Source organism: Penaeus vannamei, chromosome 3, assembly GCF_042767895.1.
Source record: "Penaeus vannamei isolate JL-2024 chromosome 3, ASM4276789v1, whole genome shotgun sequence".
NCBI lineage: Eukaryota > Metazoa > Arthropoda > Malacostraca > Decapoda > Penaeidae > Penaeus > Penaeus vannamei.
The window spans coordinates 5902353-5917352 of record NC_091551.1 but is presented as its reverse complement, the minus strand read 5'-3'; the positions used below and the strand labels follow the sequence as shown (position 1 = coordinate 5917352).

Below are 15000 nucleotides of genomic sequence, written 5' to 3'. Positions count from 1 at the left end.
GAGAGAGAGAGAGAGAGAGAGAGAGAGAGTAAAAACCTAGGAGAGAAAAACGAGGCAACATTTATCAAATATGTTTATTGTTAAGATCAGTTACAATATCTTAGACATACGGAAAACCCAAATTTTTACTCAAGCAAAACACGTCTGTTTTGAACATGACAAGAATGGCAAAATTCTATTCCTGTGAAGTTTTCTGCTTAAATTCTGTGAAAAATAAAAAATAATAATACTAATGATAACACTATTATGCTGTGTCCATCTCTTCCACTTTCACCATCTTCACGCTCTGTGACTCAACAATAATGGGACGCACTATCTTGGTAGCATCTGTTGTCCCTCGCTTGTATTCATACTTTCCGAGCCTGTGGACAGAAAAATAAAAATAAATATAAAAGTTAAAAAGAATTGAAATGATGCTAACTGATATATCAATCTCAAAAACTGTAAGAAGAAACAGGACTTTACATTTTTCATTTTTATTGAGATTGTATATTGTATTAACTTTCTATTACCCTTCTATTTATCTATTTTTCATAAACAATAAAAATATATAAATATGGCTTTGATTACCTGTTTGATAGATAGGCTGCCATCATAAACTGAGGAGTTTTGTATAATGGCTCAACAGTCCTGCTTATATAAAACCCCTAGTAAGAAAGGACAAAAACCCACTCTCCATATAGAAAGAAAGGAAGGGAAAAATACAACCACATACCTCTCTCCTTTGATGTTGGCCACATCATAAGGCCTGATCATGTTGGCTCCATCCTTGGTGATGACACACAGATCGATGTTGGAGCCAGAGCCCAAGTCATTGAACACGCCACCGGCAATAGCGTCGCGGACCAGCTGCTTGGCCTCTTCCAGCTGCAATATTCACATTAGGGTATTAGGGTCCTAGCACCAAAAAGAATGTGACGTGGTGCTCTCTTTTTAAAATTTAATTATGAAGGTTTTATGAAAATGGAAACGTTTGCATTACCACCTCAGTTAATCATATGCATGAATACTAAAAAACATTTACATGTAATAATGAGACAAGATATGGGACGGGAAAAAAAGAGGAAAACAAAGAAAGAGAAAAAAGAAAAAAAAAAAAGAAAAATGAGAGATAGATGTGAGGAAGAGAGGAAAACAAGAGAAAAAACATGGAATATAAAAGAAAAAACATTAAGTCATATGCAATCAAATAAAAGTTGTAAAAGTGTAAAAGCAATTATTAAATTAAACACAGAATGCGCATGGTATGTACGCACATACCATCCCTGGCAGCATGTGAAAAAAATCCATCCTCATTACCTCCATGTCAGGCTTCCAGCGTGCCTCAAAGACAGACATTGCAGCAAGAGATCCCGAGCCCATAGTAGTGTAGGGCAGGCGATCAGTCGAACCATGGGGGTGGATGGAGTAGATGTGGAAGCCGTTCTTGTCTACTCCACCCAAGACGAGAGCTGCTCCAATGTGGCCCTGTTAAGAGAAATAAATGAATGTGTAAATAAAGAATGAACAATCAATTAAGTTTAGGGCTTCTATAATCATTGAGTATACTCTATTGAGTATTTCAGCATTTTCTACTATCCTTCCTGTTATAATTTTTTCGTCATATATATTTTTTTCCCTTTCATTTGATTTTTCTCGAACTAATTTTGGTTTTTATTATGTCCAACATGGACTATGTTCCTTCTTGTGGTTTCTCATCATCTGTAGGCTTCCTAAAAAAATCTATAAGCTTACCATTTCCTTACGATCAAAACTGTTAAAAATAAGTAATTCTGGTAAATTCTCAAAATGCCTAATAATGTACATTTCATTCAGGTCGACTGATGTTTAATACTTTTTATATATAACAAAAGACTCCTTACCATGTAACAAGACTGTTACATGGCAAGGTGTTACTTTTAAGACCTTTTGTAAGACTTTTAATTTGCAGATAACCTAATAATGTCATTCGAACGTAATGCTATGATGTATAAAGTTTCCTCTAAATCCCTTTAGGGAAGATTTTTTTATAAATCTTATTTTTCCTAATCCCTTCTTTGGAGAGATAATCTGCTACTGAGCTTATGAATTCTGAAAATTCAGTATCTTAAAAAAAAAAAAAAAAAAAAAAAAAAAAAAAAAAAAAAAAAAGCTGCAATATCCTACCCCCTTCCTCTCCCCATCCCCCCACTCTTCACCCAATTCTCTTGGTTCCTTTCATCTTTCCTCCCTCCTATTCATACATCCTCTTGCCTATTCCCTTTCTTTTCCTCGTTCTCTACCTCTCTCCTTCCCTCACCTGGTAGCGGAATAACATCTGCTTCAGCATGCGGTTGGCAGCAACAACAGGCACCTGGCGGTTGGTGTTGAGACGGTGGAGCTCAAGTTGGCTTGCCATTAGGGCAGTGGTCATCTCCAGGTCAGCGGCAGTACCTGGCAGGTGGAGGTTAAGATAAAAATATGTATCATCTTGGAGTTTAATATCTTTGGTTAGTGTAATGAGGAATACTAAATGAACTTTATAGTTAGCAATTGTGAAATTCCAAGTAATCAGTGTACATTACATAATTTGCCTTGCTATGAGTCTGATAGGATGACACAAATGATAATGCCAATAACAATGAAAGTGTTGTTCCACTCTCCCTCACCTGCCCCACAGCAGTACATATTGGGTTGAAGGTAATGGATCTTGCTGCAGTTCTTGTCAGCGACAGTGTCGCCTTCTGTGGCTCTTGTATCTGCCCCCAACACCACGCCATCCTTGAACACAATCCCTGCAATGGTGGTACCAGTCTTGCGGGCCCGGGGCATGGGGAAGCCCTTAGCTGCTAGCTTCTCATTTCTGGGGAGAAAATCCTTTGCTTTAACCCATTGGTCACAGGTTTCTAGACATGTGTAATAGGCCTTGTGGCAGTATTATGTAATATGGCATGTTGCCCTGTGGTGGTATTCATTTTACTCTTGGGCAGTGTAGGACACTGCGCTCAAGGGATTTTGACATGGGTTTCCAGTTTTCTTGTAAAATAAATAAGATTTTTGAAAAATATTTTTTTTCCCATAGTTGAGACTGGAAAATAAGCATTTTGAAGATGTCATATGTGATAATGTAATAAAATAATTTGTAGCTGTTTATATTACATATTTATTGCATACTTATGAATCTATGTAACATTTTTTGATTGTAAATGAAAAAGAGGACATACACACTTAGACATATATAAATACACATACATGCACGCATGCAAACATATGTTATTCTAATGGAAGGAAAGGGGATGTCATCCCAGCTGTAGGGAGTAAAAGAGTCAGTACGACAAATACATGTATTTTCATGTTAGATAACAATACAAGGATCTCATCTTTCTCCTTCCATGAGAATAACATATGTTTGTGTGCGTGCTTGTATAAATAAACATATATATGTTATATATATATATATATATATATATATATATATATATATATATATATATATATATATATATATATATATATATATATATATATATATATATACCCTTGAAGAGACACACGAAAGAAAAAGAGAAGGAGAAAGAGGGAGAGAGGCAGAAATTATAAAAAAGGCTGTAATTTTCATTTTGCCAGTGTATGTGTATGTATATATATATACATACATACATACATAAATACACACACACACACATATATATGTGGAAGTTCAGGAATCTTCCACATTTGTTAAATAAAAAGAAAAATCACGTGGGCATGGCCACAGTGGAAAATACCGTGATGACTGGACATCGTCTGAGTGATCAGGTGATGTTGGGCATGCACCCGGAGTGAGGGATTGTGAGGGTTGACCTGGGGTCGGCCGCACTTTTCCGTTGGAAGTGATTCGTGACTGATCTCGTGATGCAGCCAGGGTCTGTCTGCTTTTTGTGATTATTTTGGTAAGCAGGGGCTGCCATATATACCTATCAATTTATTAAGATCTTTCCAGTGCTGCATAATTTTGAGTATATATGATTTTAGTAAGCTTTGTAATATATATTGAACATGCATTAATGATTTTAAAATATTTTATGTGAATCTATAAAAACAGTAAAATCAAGAAATTTCAATATTTAGTTTCCTTAATCCTTTCATTGCAGGAATTATGATTTTAAATAATTAATTCCCTGAAGGACATATTTTCCCTGTTTTCTGAGAAAACAGTGATGGTGGCGGCGACCTTAATTATAAGAGAAATCTAATATTATATCTATTTTATCTAAATTTTGATATCTATATATATATACATATACACATACATATAAAAATATATATATATATATATATATATATATATATATATATATATATATATATATATATATATATATATATCTATATCTATATATATATATATATATATATATATATATATATATATATATATATTTATATAGATATATATATAAACACAAATATGCTTGTGTGTGAATGTATATATATGAGCCCTTGCAGGAAGAGAGAAAAGAGAAAAAGGAGAGAGAGAGACTTGCTTGTCCTTTTTCTAGAAACGAGAAAAATGGTTGAAATTGTATATGAGCTTAGTTGTCTTGGATTTTTTACCAGTTTACCTGTCATATCATATTACATATTGTTAAATGAGCTTAGTTTTCTTTAATTTTTTACTACTCTTATACCATATTCAATAAACGTATGAGCTTATATCTTTGAAATTTAATGTGGGGAATAAAAGAGGTAGTAGGCCATATTCATGTATTACCATGTAAAAACTATTTACATATATGTGGAACAGGAACTTAGTATTTCACTTTATCATGATAATCTTCAAAGCTGAAGACACATGGGCACCTAACACACATGGCAATGTGCTTTTGGAGGGAAATGGAGCTGCTGGCTGGTATTCCCTCCAACTAATTCATAGATTAGGAAGCATTAGTGAGAGCCAAGTCAAATAAATAAAAACTTTCTTGTACCATTTGTACCACTGCGGGGTTGTAGGAGGCCATTTGGTCGCCAAAGTCAACTTCTTTCATCCCTTGGTTGTAGTCTATTACGGCTTGCGGCTTCATGACGAGTTCTCTGTTTTCTCACTCCATTTCAACCATGGTGGACCTGTGGAATGTTGATAAGATGTGGATGGCCTTCTTATCCATCCACTTGATGCACAAAATCCCTGTGGTTGTGCTCTGCCTTTCCATCTGGCTGGGTCATAGTTTCGATGGGAAATCAAGGGGTATCCCCTTTCTGTTCAACCTCACGGGCCCACAGGCATTTGTTTTCCTGCCCTGGAGCCAATGAAATAATGTAGGCGATGTATGGGTTGTAACCTTTATCAAGTACATCTGCTACCTCCATCAAATCACTGACGGACTTGTGGGATGCCAGGACCTCGCCTCTATATATTTTCAGTCCAAACCTGGCTCTCTTGGTAAGATTATAGGTAGGATTATAGGCCCGCTGCTCTGACACAGCAGCGGGCTGCAGGTGGTGCGCGGGCAGAGTCCGGGTCAGCTCTGCGCACCGATTTTGTAGCCGCCCGGAATCTTTTATTTTCGGCTTCAGAACATACCAGACATGTTTGGCAACTATAATTGCCATGGCATATAGGTTGCCACCACCCCGACTGACAACACTAGATGCCCTGTCATTTGAGGTCCCTTGCTCCATTTGGCAACCCCGTTGTCTTCATGCGTGACATTTGACGACTCGACGCATGTTCTCAGATGGCCTGGATAACATTCATCGACTTCTCAGATGTCACATCTTTTTATTTTAGGTGATTATTTGAGAATTATTTTATTTCAAAGTTCCAAACTCCGTATGGCATGTGTTCTTTCCATAAGAGGTGATGATAGACTGACTGTTTATGTTATTATGACTCAGTATATGTCACTACTGATGATATGGCCTGCCACAGCCTGTATGGCATGTGCTCTTGCCATGAAGTCTGAGTACAGACTGGCTATATATTGTGTTATTGACTCAATAGATGGCGCTGCTGATGATTTACGGGATTGTTGATAATTAGTTGACGTCTATAAGTAATGACATATGTAATTATGACGTAAATAAATAATGATGTATGTAATAATGACGAAAATAAATAATGACGTATTAGTTGTTGATTTGTTGGTATGAGATTGCGTGGATGTGACGTACTTTGACCTGACTGGCTGGGAAAAAGGACTGGCTTTCATTGGAGGATTAGGTAACATGGTGTGACCTGATTGGTTACTGATCTGTAGTCATCTGTATAAAAGGTCAATCAGAGGCTCATTAAAGCAGAATGATCGCAGCCATGAGAGGTCAGAGCTCCCGCTCCCGCTCTCTCCCCCAGCAGGAACCACAGCCATTGACATTGGCAGCACCCCCAATAGCTGCTGATGATGTCTCTAACACAGTCGTCAGACAGAGACGAGGTCATTGCCAGTGACAAGTCTGATTATGACTTTGACGTGGACGCATCAAGCGATGACGAGCTTGATTTCGTCACTTTCGACTCGACCCTTGACAGTGACGAGCCCTTGGCAGGTCATGTGAACAGAACATGGAATCATAATGCCCCGGGGACTCCGTCTTTCAAGTGGAGAAGGCACTCCTTTTCGGGTAATCCGGGGCTGAAGGTTACCTTGGGCGAGGGGGCAACGCCTCTTGAGATTTGATGATATGGTATCTCATATTGCTGAAGAGACAAACAGGTTATGTAGAGTTGATGTTCATAACTTTACAGAGTATTGCCATAATACATACTCTTATGCATTCCATTTACTTTCTTACAGGTATGCTGACCAAAATGAGTCGGAGCGCTGCCGTGGCCGAAAGTGGAAGCCCCTGACATCACCAGAATTTCAGTGCTACCTGGGCCTGAGAATTTTGATGGGCCTATCTAAAAAGCCAAGGCTCTCGTAGTACTGGTCGCGCGATCCTGGGATTGCATAGGCGATCTTCCCGGACACAATGCCTCGCGAGAGGTTTGAGCAGATCACTCGGAACCTGCATTTTGTGTCAAGCGAGGCCGCGCACCTGGAGGACGATCAGCTCTGGAAGCTGCGTCCGGTGATTGATATGTTTGGGGACGTATTTCAGGAGGTCTTCGTCCCCGAACAGAACATTTCCATCGACAAGAGTCTTTGGAAGTTCAGAGGCCGCCTGTTTTTCAAGACATACAACCCCAGCAAGCGAGCCAGGTTTGGCCTCAAAGTGTACAAGCTTTCAGCCAGTGAGGGCCCGTGTGCTGGATACACGTCGGTATTCCAGATCTATGCGGGGAAGGACAAGGGTTCCATACTCTCTTCGCAATGGGCGGTGATGGATCTGATGGAGAGGGGAGGGTACATTTGGAAGGGGTACAACATGTACTGTGACAATTGGTACACATCCCCTACCCTCTTCCATTTTCTTCAGTCCTGGAAGATGGGAGCAGTGGGCACAGTCCGGAGTAATCGGCGCTTTATGCCAAAGGACTTCAAGGTCTCTCGGAAGGGAGAGGTGGCTTTCAGGAGATCGGCAACCGGGATGCTGGCACTGGCATGGATGGACTCCAAACAGGTATGTATAGTTTACATAGAAGTAAATGGTGATGGTAAAAAATCTCTTCTTCTTATTGCAATTGGGAAAAAAAAAAAAAAATCCACAGTTTCAACTCTCACATAAAATTCTTTTACCAAACAGGTGTTCATGCTCAGTACCATCCACACATCTCAGATGGCAACAGTGGCGAGGAGATGGGACCCCGACGCATCCAAACCCCAATGCGTTGTAGACTATGATGCCGGGATGAAAGGGACCAGCTCTCCAGCTCATACCCCTCCGTCAGAAAGAGCCTCAAGTGGTATAAAAGGCTCTTTTTTTACCTGTATGACCTTGCCACTGTCAATAGATATGCGTTTTCTAAGTATCTAGGAAACAGGATTCCCCAAGTCACATTCCGATTGCAGCTCGGCGGCGAGTGGCAACTTTCGAATCCATTGGGTTAAGAAGTGGTCGGTGGTTTTGTAGCCGATGGCAGAAATTTGCCAAAACTAAGCGCCGGAAGCAGTACTCCTTCTCCGTCAGTTGCTCCGGGAAGCGGAAGAGGGTGGAGGGAGAGGGAGAGGGAGAGTAACTAGTGATTACGTGAATAACGCGCGCTGATATCTCTGGATTTACCGGTCAGAGATGTTGACGTGGCTGAACATCAGGTCGAAATGATAGCATGTGTAGACCAGAACCTGTATATACATTTTAATAAATAAATCTTAATATATCACCCATCACTGGCACTGAGATATCCCCTGAAAGAGTGAAAACCGCACTGTACAGTACTGACACAGGCCTGGCTCTTATGGTACATAAATAGCATAGTCACTCCACAATGTACATAGTTTCTTTAATGAAAAGTACTTGGTCCCTTTAACCCTCCCCCCCCCCCCCCTCCAGCATCGGTTTTGTGCAAAAGCTATAAGTGGCTAGACATTACTTATTCAACATTGAATTCTACATGTTACTTCGCGGGTAAGTGTAAAACGAAAAAGCAGTGCCAACATGGAGAAGTGTGATGGGCGTAGCTGGAACTGCTTAGACTTTATCAAGGAATTCCATAAGGAGGACCATAAATCCTTAGCATTTTTAAGAAAGCATGGTGTACTACCATCTGCAGTAGAGTGAAAGTCAACACCTGTGGTATTGCTGACGCTGGAAAAAATTGCGAAAACAAAACGTTGCAGGAGCTGTGCCTACTCCGTAAGCGATTACGCTGGCACCTTCCTTCAAGAGACTCATTTGCCTCCATCCAAAATTGTGATTTTTGTAAACCACTGGCTCCAAAAATTTTGGAATCATAATACGGTCATCCCTTGTTTGAATATATTGAGTGCTACCAGTGTGGACTGGAGGAGTTTCTGCTCCAAGGTAACAGAAAATTCGCTTGAAAATCAGAAGCCAATAGGAGGTGCCGGCGTAATAGTTGACTCATAGTGCGGTGCAAGTACAATCACGGGAGGCTGCTGAACCAAGTGTGGGTGTTTGGGGGGATAGAAAGAGACAAAAAGTCATTTATTAGTGCCCCTCGACAAAGAAGACAGGAGTGCGGAAACGCTTATCCCCTTAATTGAAAAATACATAAGAAAGGGCAGTGTATTAATCAGTGACGGCTGGGCAGCCTACCGCACGCTAAAAAAACTGGAATATGTACACAGTGATTAATAATTCAGAGCACTTCGTCGATCCAAAAGATGCATCCATGCACACACTGACAATTGAGCGTCTCTGGAGAGACGTAAAAGAATGGAACAAGACTCCTGGAATGAGAACAGAATATATATCACAATATTTTTCTCGTTACATATTCATAAAAGAATATAAAGAGGCTGCCCTCCATGATTTTTTTTTAACGAAGCTGCCAAGCTGTATCCACCACAAGGCGAGAAAAAGTGTGAGCTAAGCCCTGCTCCAGACGCTGATACAAGCGACTCCTATTAAGGTAGGAATTGGCTAATTATGTATTATGTATCTGTTTTATTTAACAAGTGTTTTCAGGTGCAACATTCCATTTTTTTTCTTGATAAGTGTACTACACGTATAATATATTATATTCATATTAAGAATACTTTTTTTTTCTTGATAAGTGTACTACACGTATAATATATTATATTCATATTAAGAATACTATCTGCCTGGTCATGTACTATTACAGACTTTGCTATACCATAAGTTAACGAAAATGACAGTATATCTTCCATGCATGGAATGCCTACAAACCGTAACTGTTGTTTAAGAACTATTTATCACCAAACTGCCGTATTGGCAATTACAGAAGAAAACAAAAATCAAACACCTAGCCAATCACAGTTCAGAAAATTACGTCATATTCCTCTGGCGAATCATAACTCGTATATTGTGGGTACCTTTGCCTTCCAACAATAAAGCTTCAGTCTGTAACTTGCCGGTGTTCAAGATGGTCGAAGTCTGTGCAGTTGAAAGTTTCATTGTAAGAAGCCAGTTGATATGGCCCAACATAATTTTCTTTAAAATAGAGGTAAGTAAACTGCAAATGACAGTGCCGTGTTAAACGAAATGCGTAGGCAAAATTAATGTATCGTAATTTTTATAGTTGTGTATCACGAACCGGCTAAATGATAAGGACAATATGCAGTATGAAGACGGGTCTGAGTTGGGAGATAAAACCTATATAAATCGATAGACCTATACAAACCAAGACACTTTTCTTCTATGGCAATATTTGTGCAAATGCTTCCCAAAGGTGCTATACGTAAATGCACAGAGGTGAGGGCCTAATTTTGCCCAAGTCCATCATCATCTTTCCATGACGAAAGTAAACATTGGAATGGAGGTAGAACTGATTACTGCGCTGCTCAGACTAGTGCATGTATTGCTGCGCGACTGTGAAAAGGATATTTTGCTAATCATCTGTGTCTGCTGTTCCATATTTATGCTTTCAAAGACCTTTAATAATGTTTTTATACCTCATTTACGTATTTTAAGATTGATTATACAGGTTTTAACGGGAATCAGTCTGAAGGACCTTCTGCGCATGCATATTTTCGCGTTTCTCGCCACCAGTTTTGACAGGAGGAGTTGCGGGTAGTCTGTGACAGTGAGGTGGTAAGAAATGTTTTGTTTTCAGTATTGTGTCGATTCTAGGTTATTCCTAAGACTATGCAGTGGCAACGAAGAAGAAAAAGACCTCAATAGCTATTGCAGTTCCATTTCTATGAGCATCAAGTACCTCAAATCCCGAAAAAAGCGATAAAAATGAAGTGACCCACGATCCACGACTGACCGAAAGAAGCGAAGGAAAATTGACAGTTCGGTCTTTCGATATATAAAGGTATTTGGTTTATTGTTTACAGTATGGATGTAGCTCTATCTTGCCCCCCATCAACCCTCCCCTCGGGCAGTGCCTGAAGGGCACACCTAGTCACGGCACCGTAAATTGCTAGGTTAGGTTGGGTTATGGGTTAAGACGTTTTTTGGTGCTTGAAAGGTGTGAAATCCCGTAGATTTTGCCGAAATATGCGTTGTATTCCCGTAGTTTTTCTAAATTTGGCGCGCCGGTGCATAGACTTTCAAAGATGGCAGGCATGTTCGTAGAGTTTCATTGGCTGATTTTTAGCCATTTTTGGGCTAGTTTTTGTGTTTTTGTTCATTATCCTTTTTATTTAAGCCTGTTTTACCCCAAAATTTCCCTGATATACTTCATGCCCTCCCCTACTAATGGGACTAACAAATTAAGATTGTTGATCTCAGATCTCATCAATAAAGCATTTACACAAGAAACAACATCAAGAATCATTGAAATCAGTGGATTTCATGCAGATAAATATCAAAATTAGTTTGAAAGTAAGCCCCTACCCTGTTATGCATATTGACCATTAGATTCATACGTAAACGTGATGTGAACATGGACACTCAATAGAACCAATCAGATATGGAATATATCATAACATGACAATAGAATCTGGGCCTAGGAGAAGGCAGTTGAAATTCAAATCAGTTCCATCATGGCTAGACAGTGTGTAGGTTATAAGAATCATTCTGATTTCATCACTAAATATCAACAAAATAACAAAGCAAGCTTACTAAATCTACATCACGGTGTACTGCCAGTGGAAGTACAATGCCCGTACTGTAAGACAGCGTGTCATTACAGAAATGACAGACACCAGAGGGTTTGTGGTGCATGAAAAAGGATTAAAAAAACAAAACATAGAAAATAATGTAACTTTGCTGTAAAAAATTGCAATTTCCGCCAACAAAGACCTGCAATATCCCAACGATGCCAGTGACCCACAGTCTGGCCTGTCTAGAGTTAATACTAAAGGTAAGACCAGGTTAAAACTGTTCCTGGGTCTGGGCTCTCTCCTGCTGGGGGCAGCCCCCTGAAAGGAGGTTTAAGCGGGTGGAGCCCCCTATACAACCCGGGAATGTGTTAATATCCTATGCTTACTAGTATTCTGACATTTCTTGAAATTCCCAGATATGTAAGCCTATGATGCCCTTCCCAGCCATCGAGACTGATATCGTAGTTATGCTTTGTTGGTAAAGGAAATGAGTGTTAGATTCGTTTGAAATACAACAAAAGCTGTTGGAAAATTATTCAATTCACTCCAAAAAAGGTGTGGACTTGCATTTCCAAATTTACCGAAAAGACACTCTAGTCATTTACGATGCAAATGAACACCAGAATCAACCGAACCAAAACAACAGGAATCAAACGAATCTAGTTTCATCCCGAGAAGTGTTGCTGACGCCTTTTCCAAATTTACACTCCCCTACTATCAGACCATGTTTGTCGCTAAATAGAGGTTTCTGCACAATAAAACCAACATATCTGCATCGTAGACCTAAATCATTGCGGTCTGCTTGGCGGATATATTCCAAAAAATAACCATATACAAGTATTGCTTAATGTTGTGCCACTAATTACCTATCGATGTAAATTACAGTAAATATATGGCCTATTGATACTATAATTGTTAGACTCAGCAATTGTTATAGACTGACATCGCCAATGTATCAATATCGGAATGTGTCATATTAACAGACACACAAAAAGGAAAACAAAAAATGATAATTCAAAGAAAACTAACAGAATATGACCATGCTGGATAATCATCATCAATACATGCGAGATCCTACCCAGTATGACCTTAATCCTGTACGAAAAAGAGGAAAATAACCCAAAACATTTAGTCAAAAAACACAAAACACGCAAACAAAACATAACTCTACATCACTCCATTTCTTTATCACAATAACACAAATTAGTCCTCGGAAACACAAAGACTCACCTGGCGAAGTTGCCGAACTGGAATCCTGTGTGGTGCTCGTTGTAATCGTCCATTGTCATGCTTTAAAACTGAAGGAAATTGAGACTGACTTGTTTCTCTTTCGGAGATGACAAACAGGACCCGGCGTCGCGTCTAGGTCAGGGTTGCGTAGCCGAGGCTAAGCGTTATTTATTTTACTTTTTATGGATTATCAAGGTTTAACTTGTTAGAAAGTAATTGGTTTTAGTATGATTATAGTACTTTTAGTATTTCAAGATTAGCCCAGGAGGCTTAAATATTATATAGAATACTTCTGAAAGTAGGATTGTAATGTGTACTTATAGACGTTATTTGTAAAATAAAGTCATTTCATTGACTTCATTAAAGTTTATTTTATCAAAAACTAATAAAGGATGACTATATCACTACGAATAAATTAAGTAAAAAGAAATATGAAGCCAATATAGAAAAATAACATCAGCTAACAATTGCCATACATTTATTTCGTCGACTTCTCATCAAAGAAAACTATACTACATAATTGAAGGATAAACTCAACTATAGCTTTTTTATTTCATATATATATATATATATATATATATATATATATATATATATATATATATATATATATATATATGTATATATATATATATATACATATATATATACACATATGTATATACATATATATATATATATATTTATTTATATATATATATATATATATATATATATATATATATATATATATATATATATATATATATATATATATATATATATATATATATATATGTATATATATATATATCAGTAATGAGTATAATTCAATGATAATAATAATAATGACTGGGATAATAATAACGATGACAACAATGATGAAGAAAATTATAATAATCACAATAGTAACAAGGATGTTAATGTTAATAATATCATTGATGATGATGATGATGATGGTAACAATAATAATCATGATAATGATAAGAATAGAAATGATAATAATAGTGATAATGGCAATGATAATAAAAATAGCAATGATAATGTGATAAACAATAATGATAATAATGATAATAATAGCAATGCTATTAATGTTAATGATAATAACATTGATAATAATGATGATGATGATGATGATAATGGTAACAATAATAATCATGGTGATGATGAAAATAGAAATGATAATGATAGTGATAATGGCAATGATAATTATCATCATCATCATTATCATAATACCGAGATGATAATAGTGATAATACAGATAATGACAATGATGATAATAATGATAATGATAACAAATATATTAATGATAATGATAATAATGATGATGATAATGATGATGTCAATAATGATAATAATAATTATATTAATAATGATAATAATAATGATAATAGCAACATTGATAATAATGATAGTAGCAAAATTGATAATAATGACATTGCTAATAATGATAATGATAAAGATAATGATGATCATAATGACAATAATGATGGTAATAGTAGTAGTAGTAGTAGTAATAGCAACAATTATAATGATAATAATGAAAATGATAATGATAATGATAATGATGATGATGAAATGATAATGAAAATAAAAAATATAGTAACTGAATAAAAAATGGTAACAATAATAAAAATGATAGCAATAACAATAAAAGCATCAACAATAATGATAATAACAAAAGCAATAATGATAATGATAACAATAATAATCATAATGTTAATGATAATGATAATGACAATAACGATAATGACAATGATTATTATGACAGCGATGATAAGAGCAGCAACAATAATGGTAATGAAAATAATATTAATGGTATTGAGAATGATAACAATGATAATCATGAAAATAAGGGTAGTGATAATAATAATAATGATTAGTGATAATAATAATAATGATGATTATAAAGATAATGGTAATGATGATAATAATAATGATAATAATGATGATAATAATGATGATAAAAATCACTATGATGACAATAACATTAATGATGATAATGATAATAAAGATAACAATGACAAGATTAATGATAGTAATAATAATGACAATGATAATGCTACTAAAAATAGTAAAATAAATAATACTGATAATAGTAATAATGATAATAATGATAACAAAAACAATGATAATAACAATAATAATGATAATGACAATATTGATAAGATTAATGAGGATAGTAACAATAACTGTGATGACAATGATAATGATAATAAGAGTAATACTAATAATGATGACGATTATGGTGATGATAATAATAATGATAATAATAGCA

At 36.6% G+C, this 15000-nt stretch overlaps 1 protein-coding gene across 1 annotated transcript; it reads right to left on the bottom strand.

Annotated features, from left to right (window-relative positions):
- Positions 1 to 59: 59 nt before the first annotated feature.
- Positions 60 to 12900, bottom strand: Prosbeta2 (Proteasome beta2 subunit). Its single transcript, XM_027381936.2, has 6 exons — positions 12744 to 12900; positions 2628 to 2821; positions 2279 to 2412; positions 1300 to 1467; positions 716 to 867; positions 60 to 362 (listed from the first exon to the last, which is right to left on the bottom strand). The coding sequence occupies exons 1-6, from the start codon at positions 12800 to 12802 to the stop codon at positions 245 to 247; spliced, it is 825 nt and encodes a 274-aa protein (XP_027237737.1). The 5' UTR covers positions 12803 to 12900; the 3' UTR covers positions 60 to 244.
- Between the last annotated feature and the right edge of the window lie 2100 nt (positions 12901 to 15000).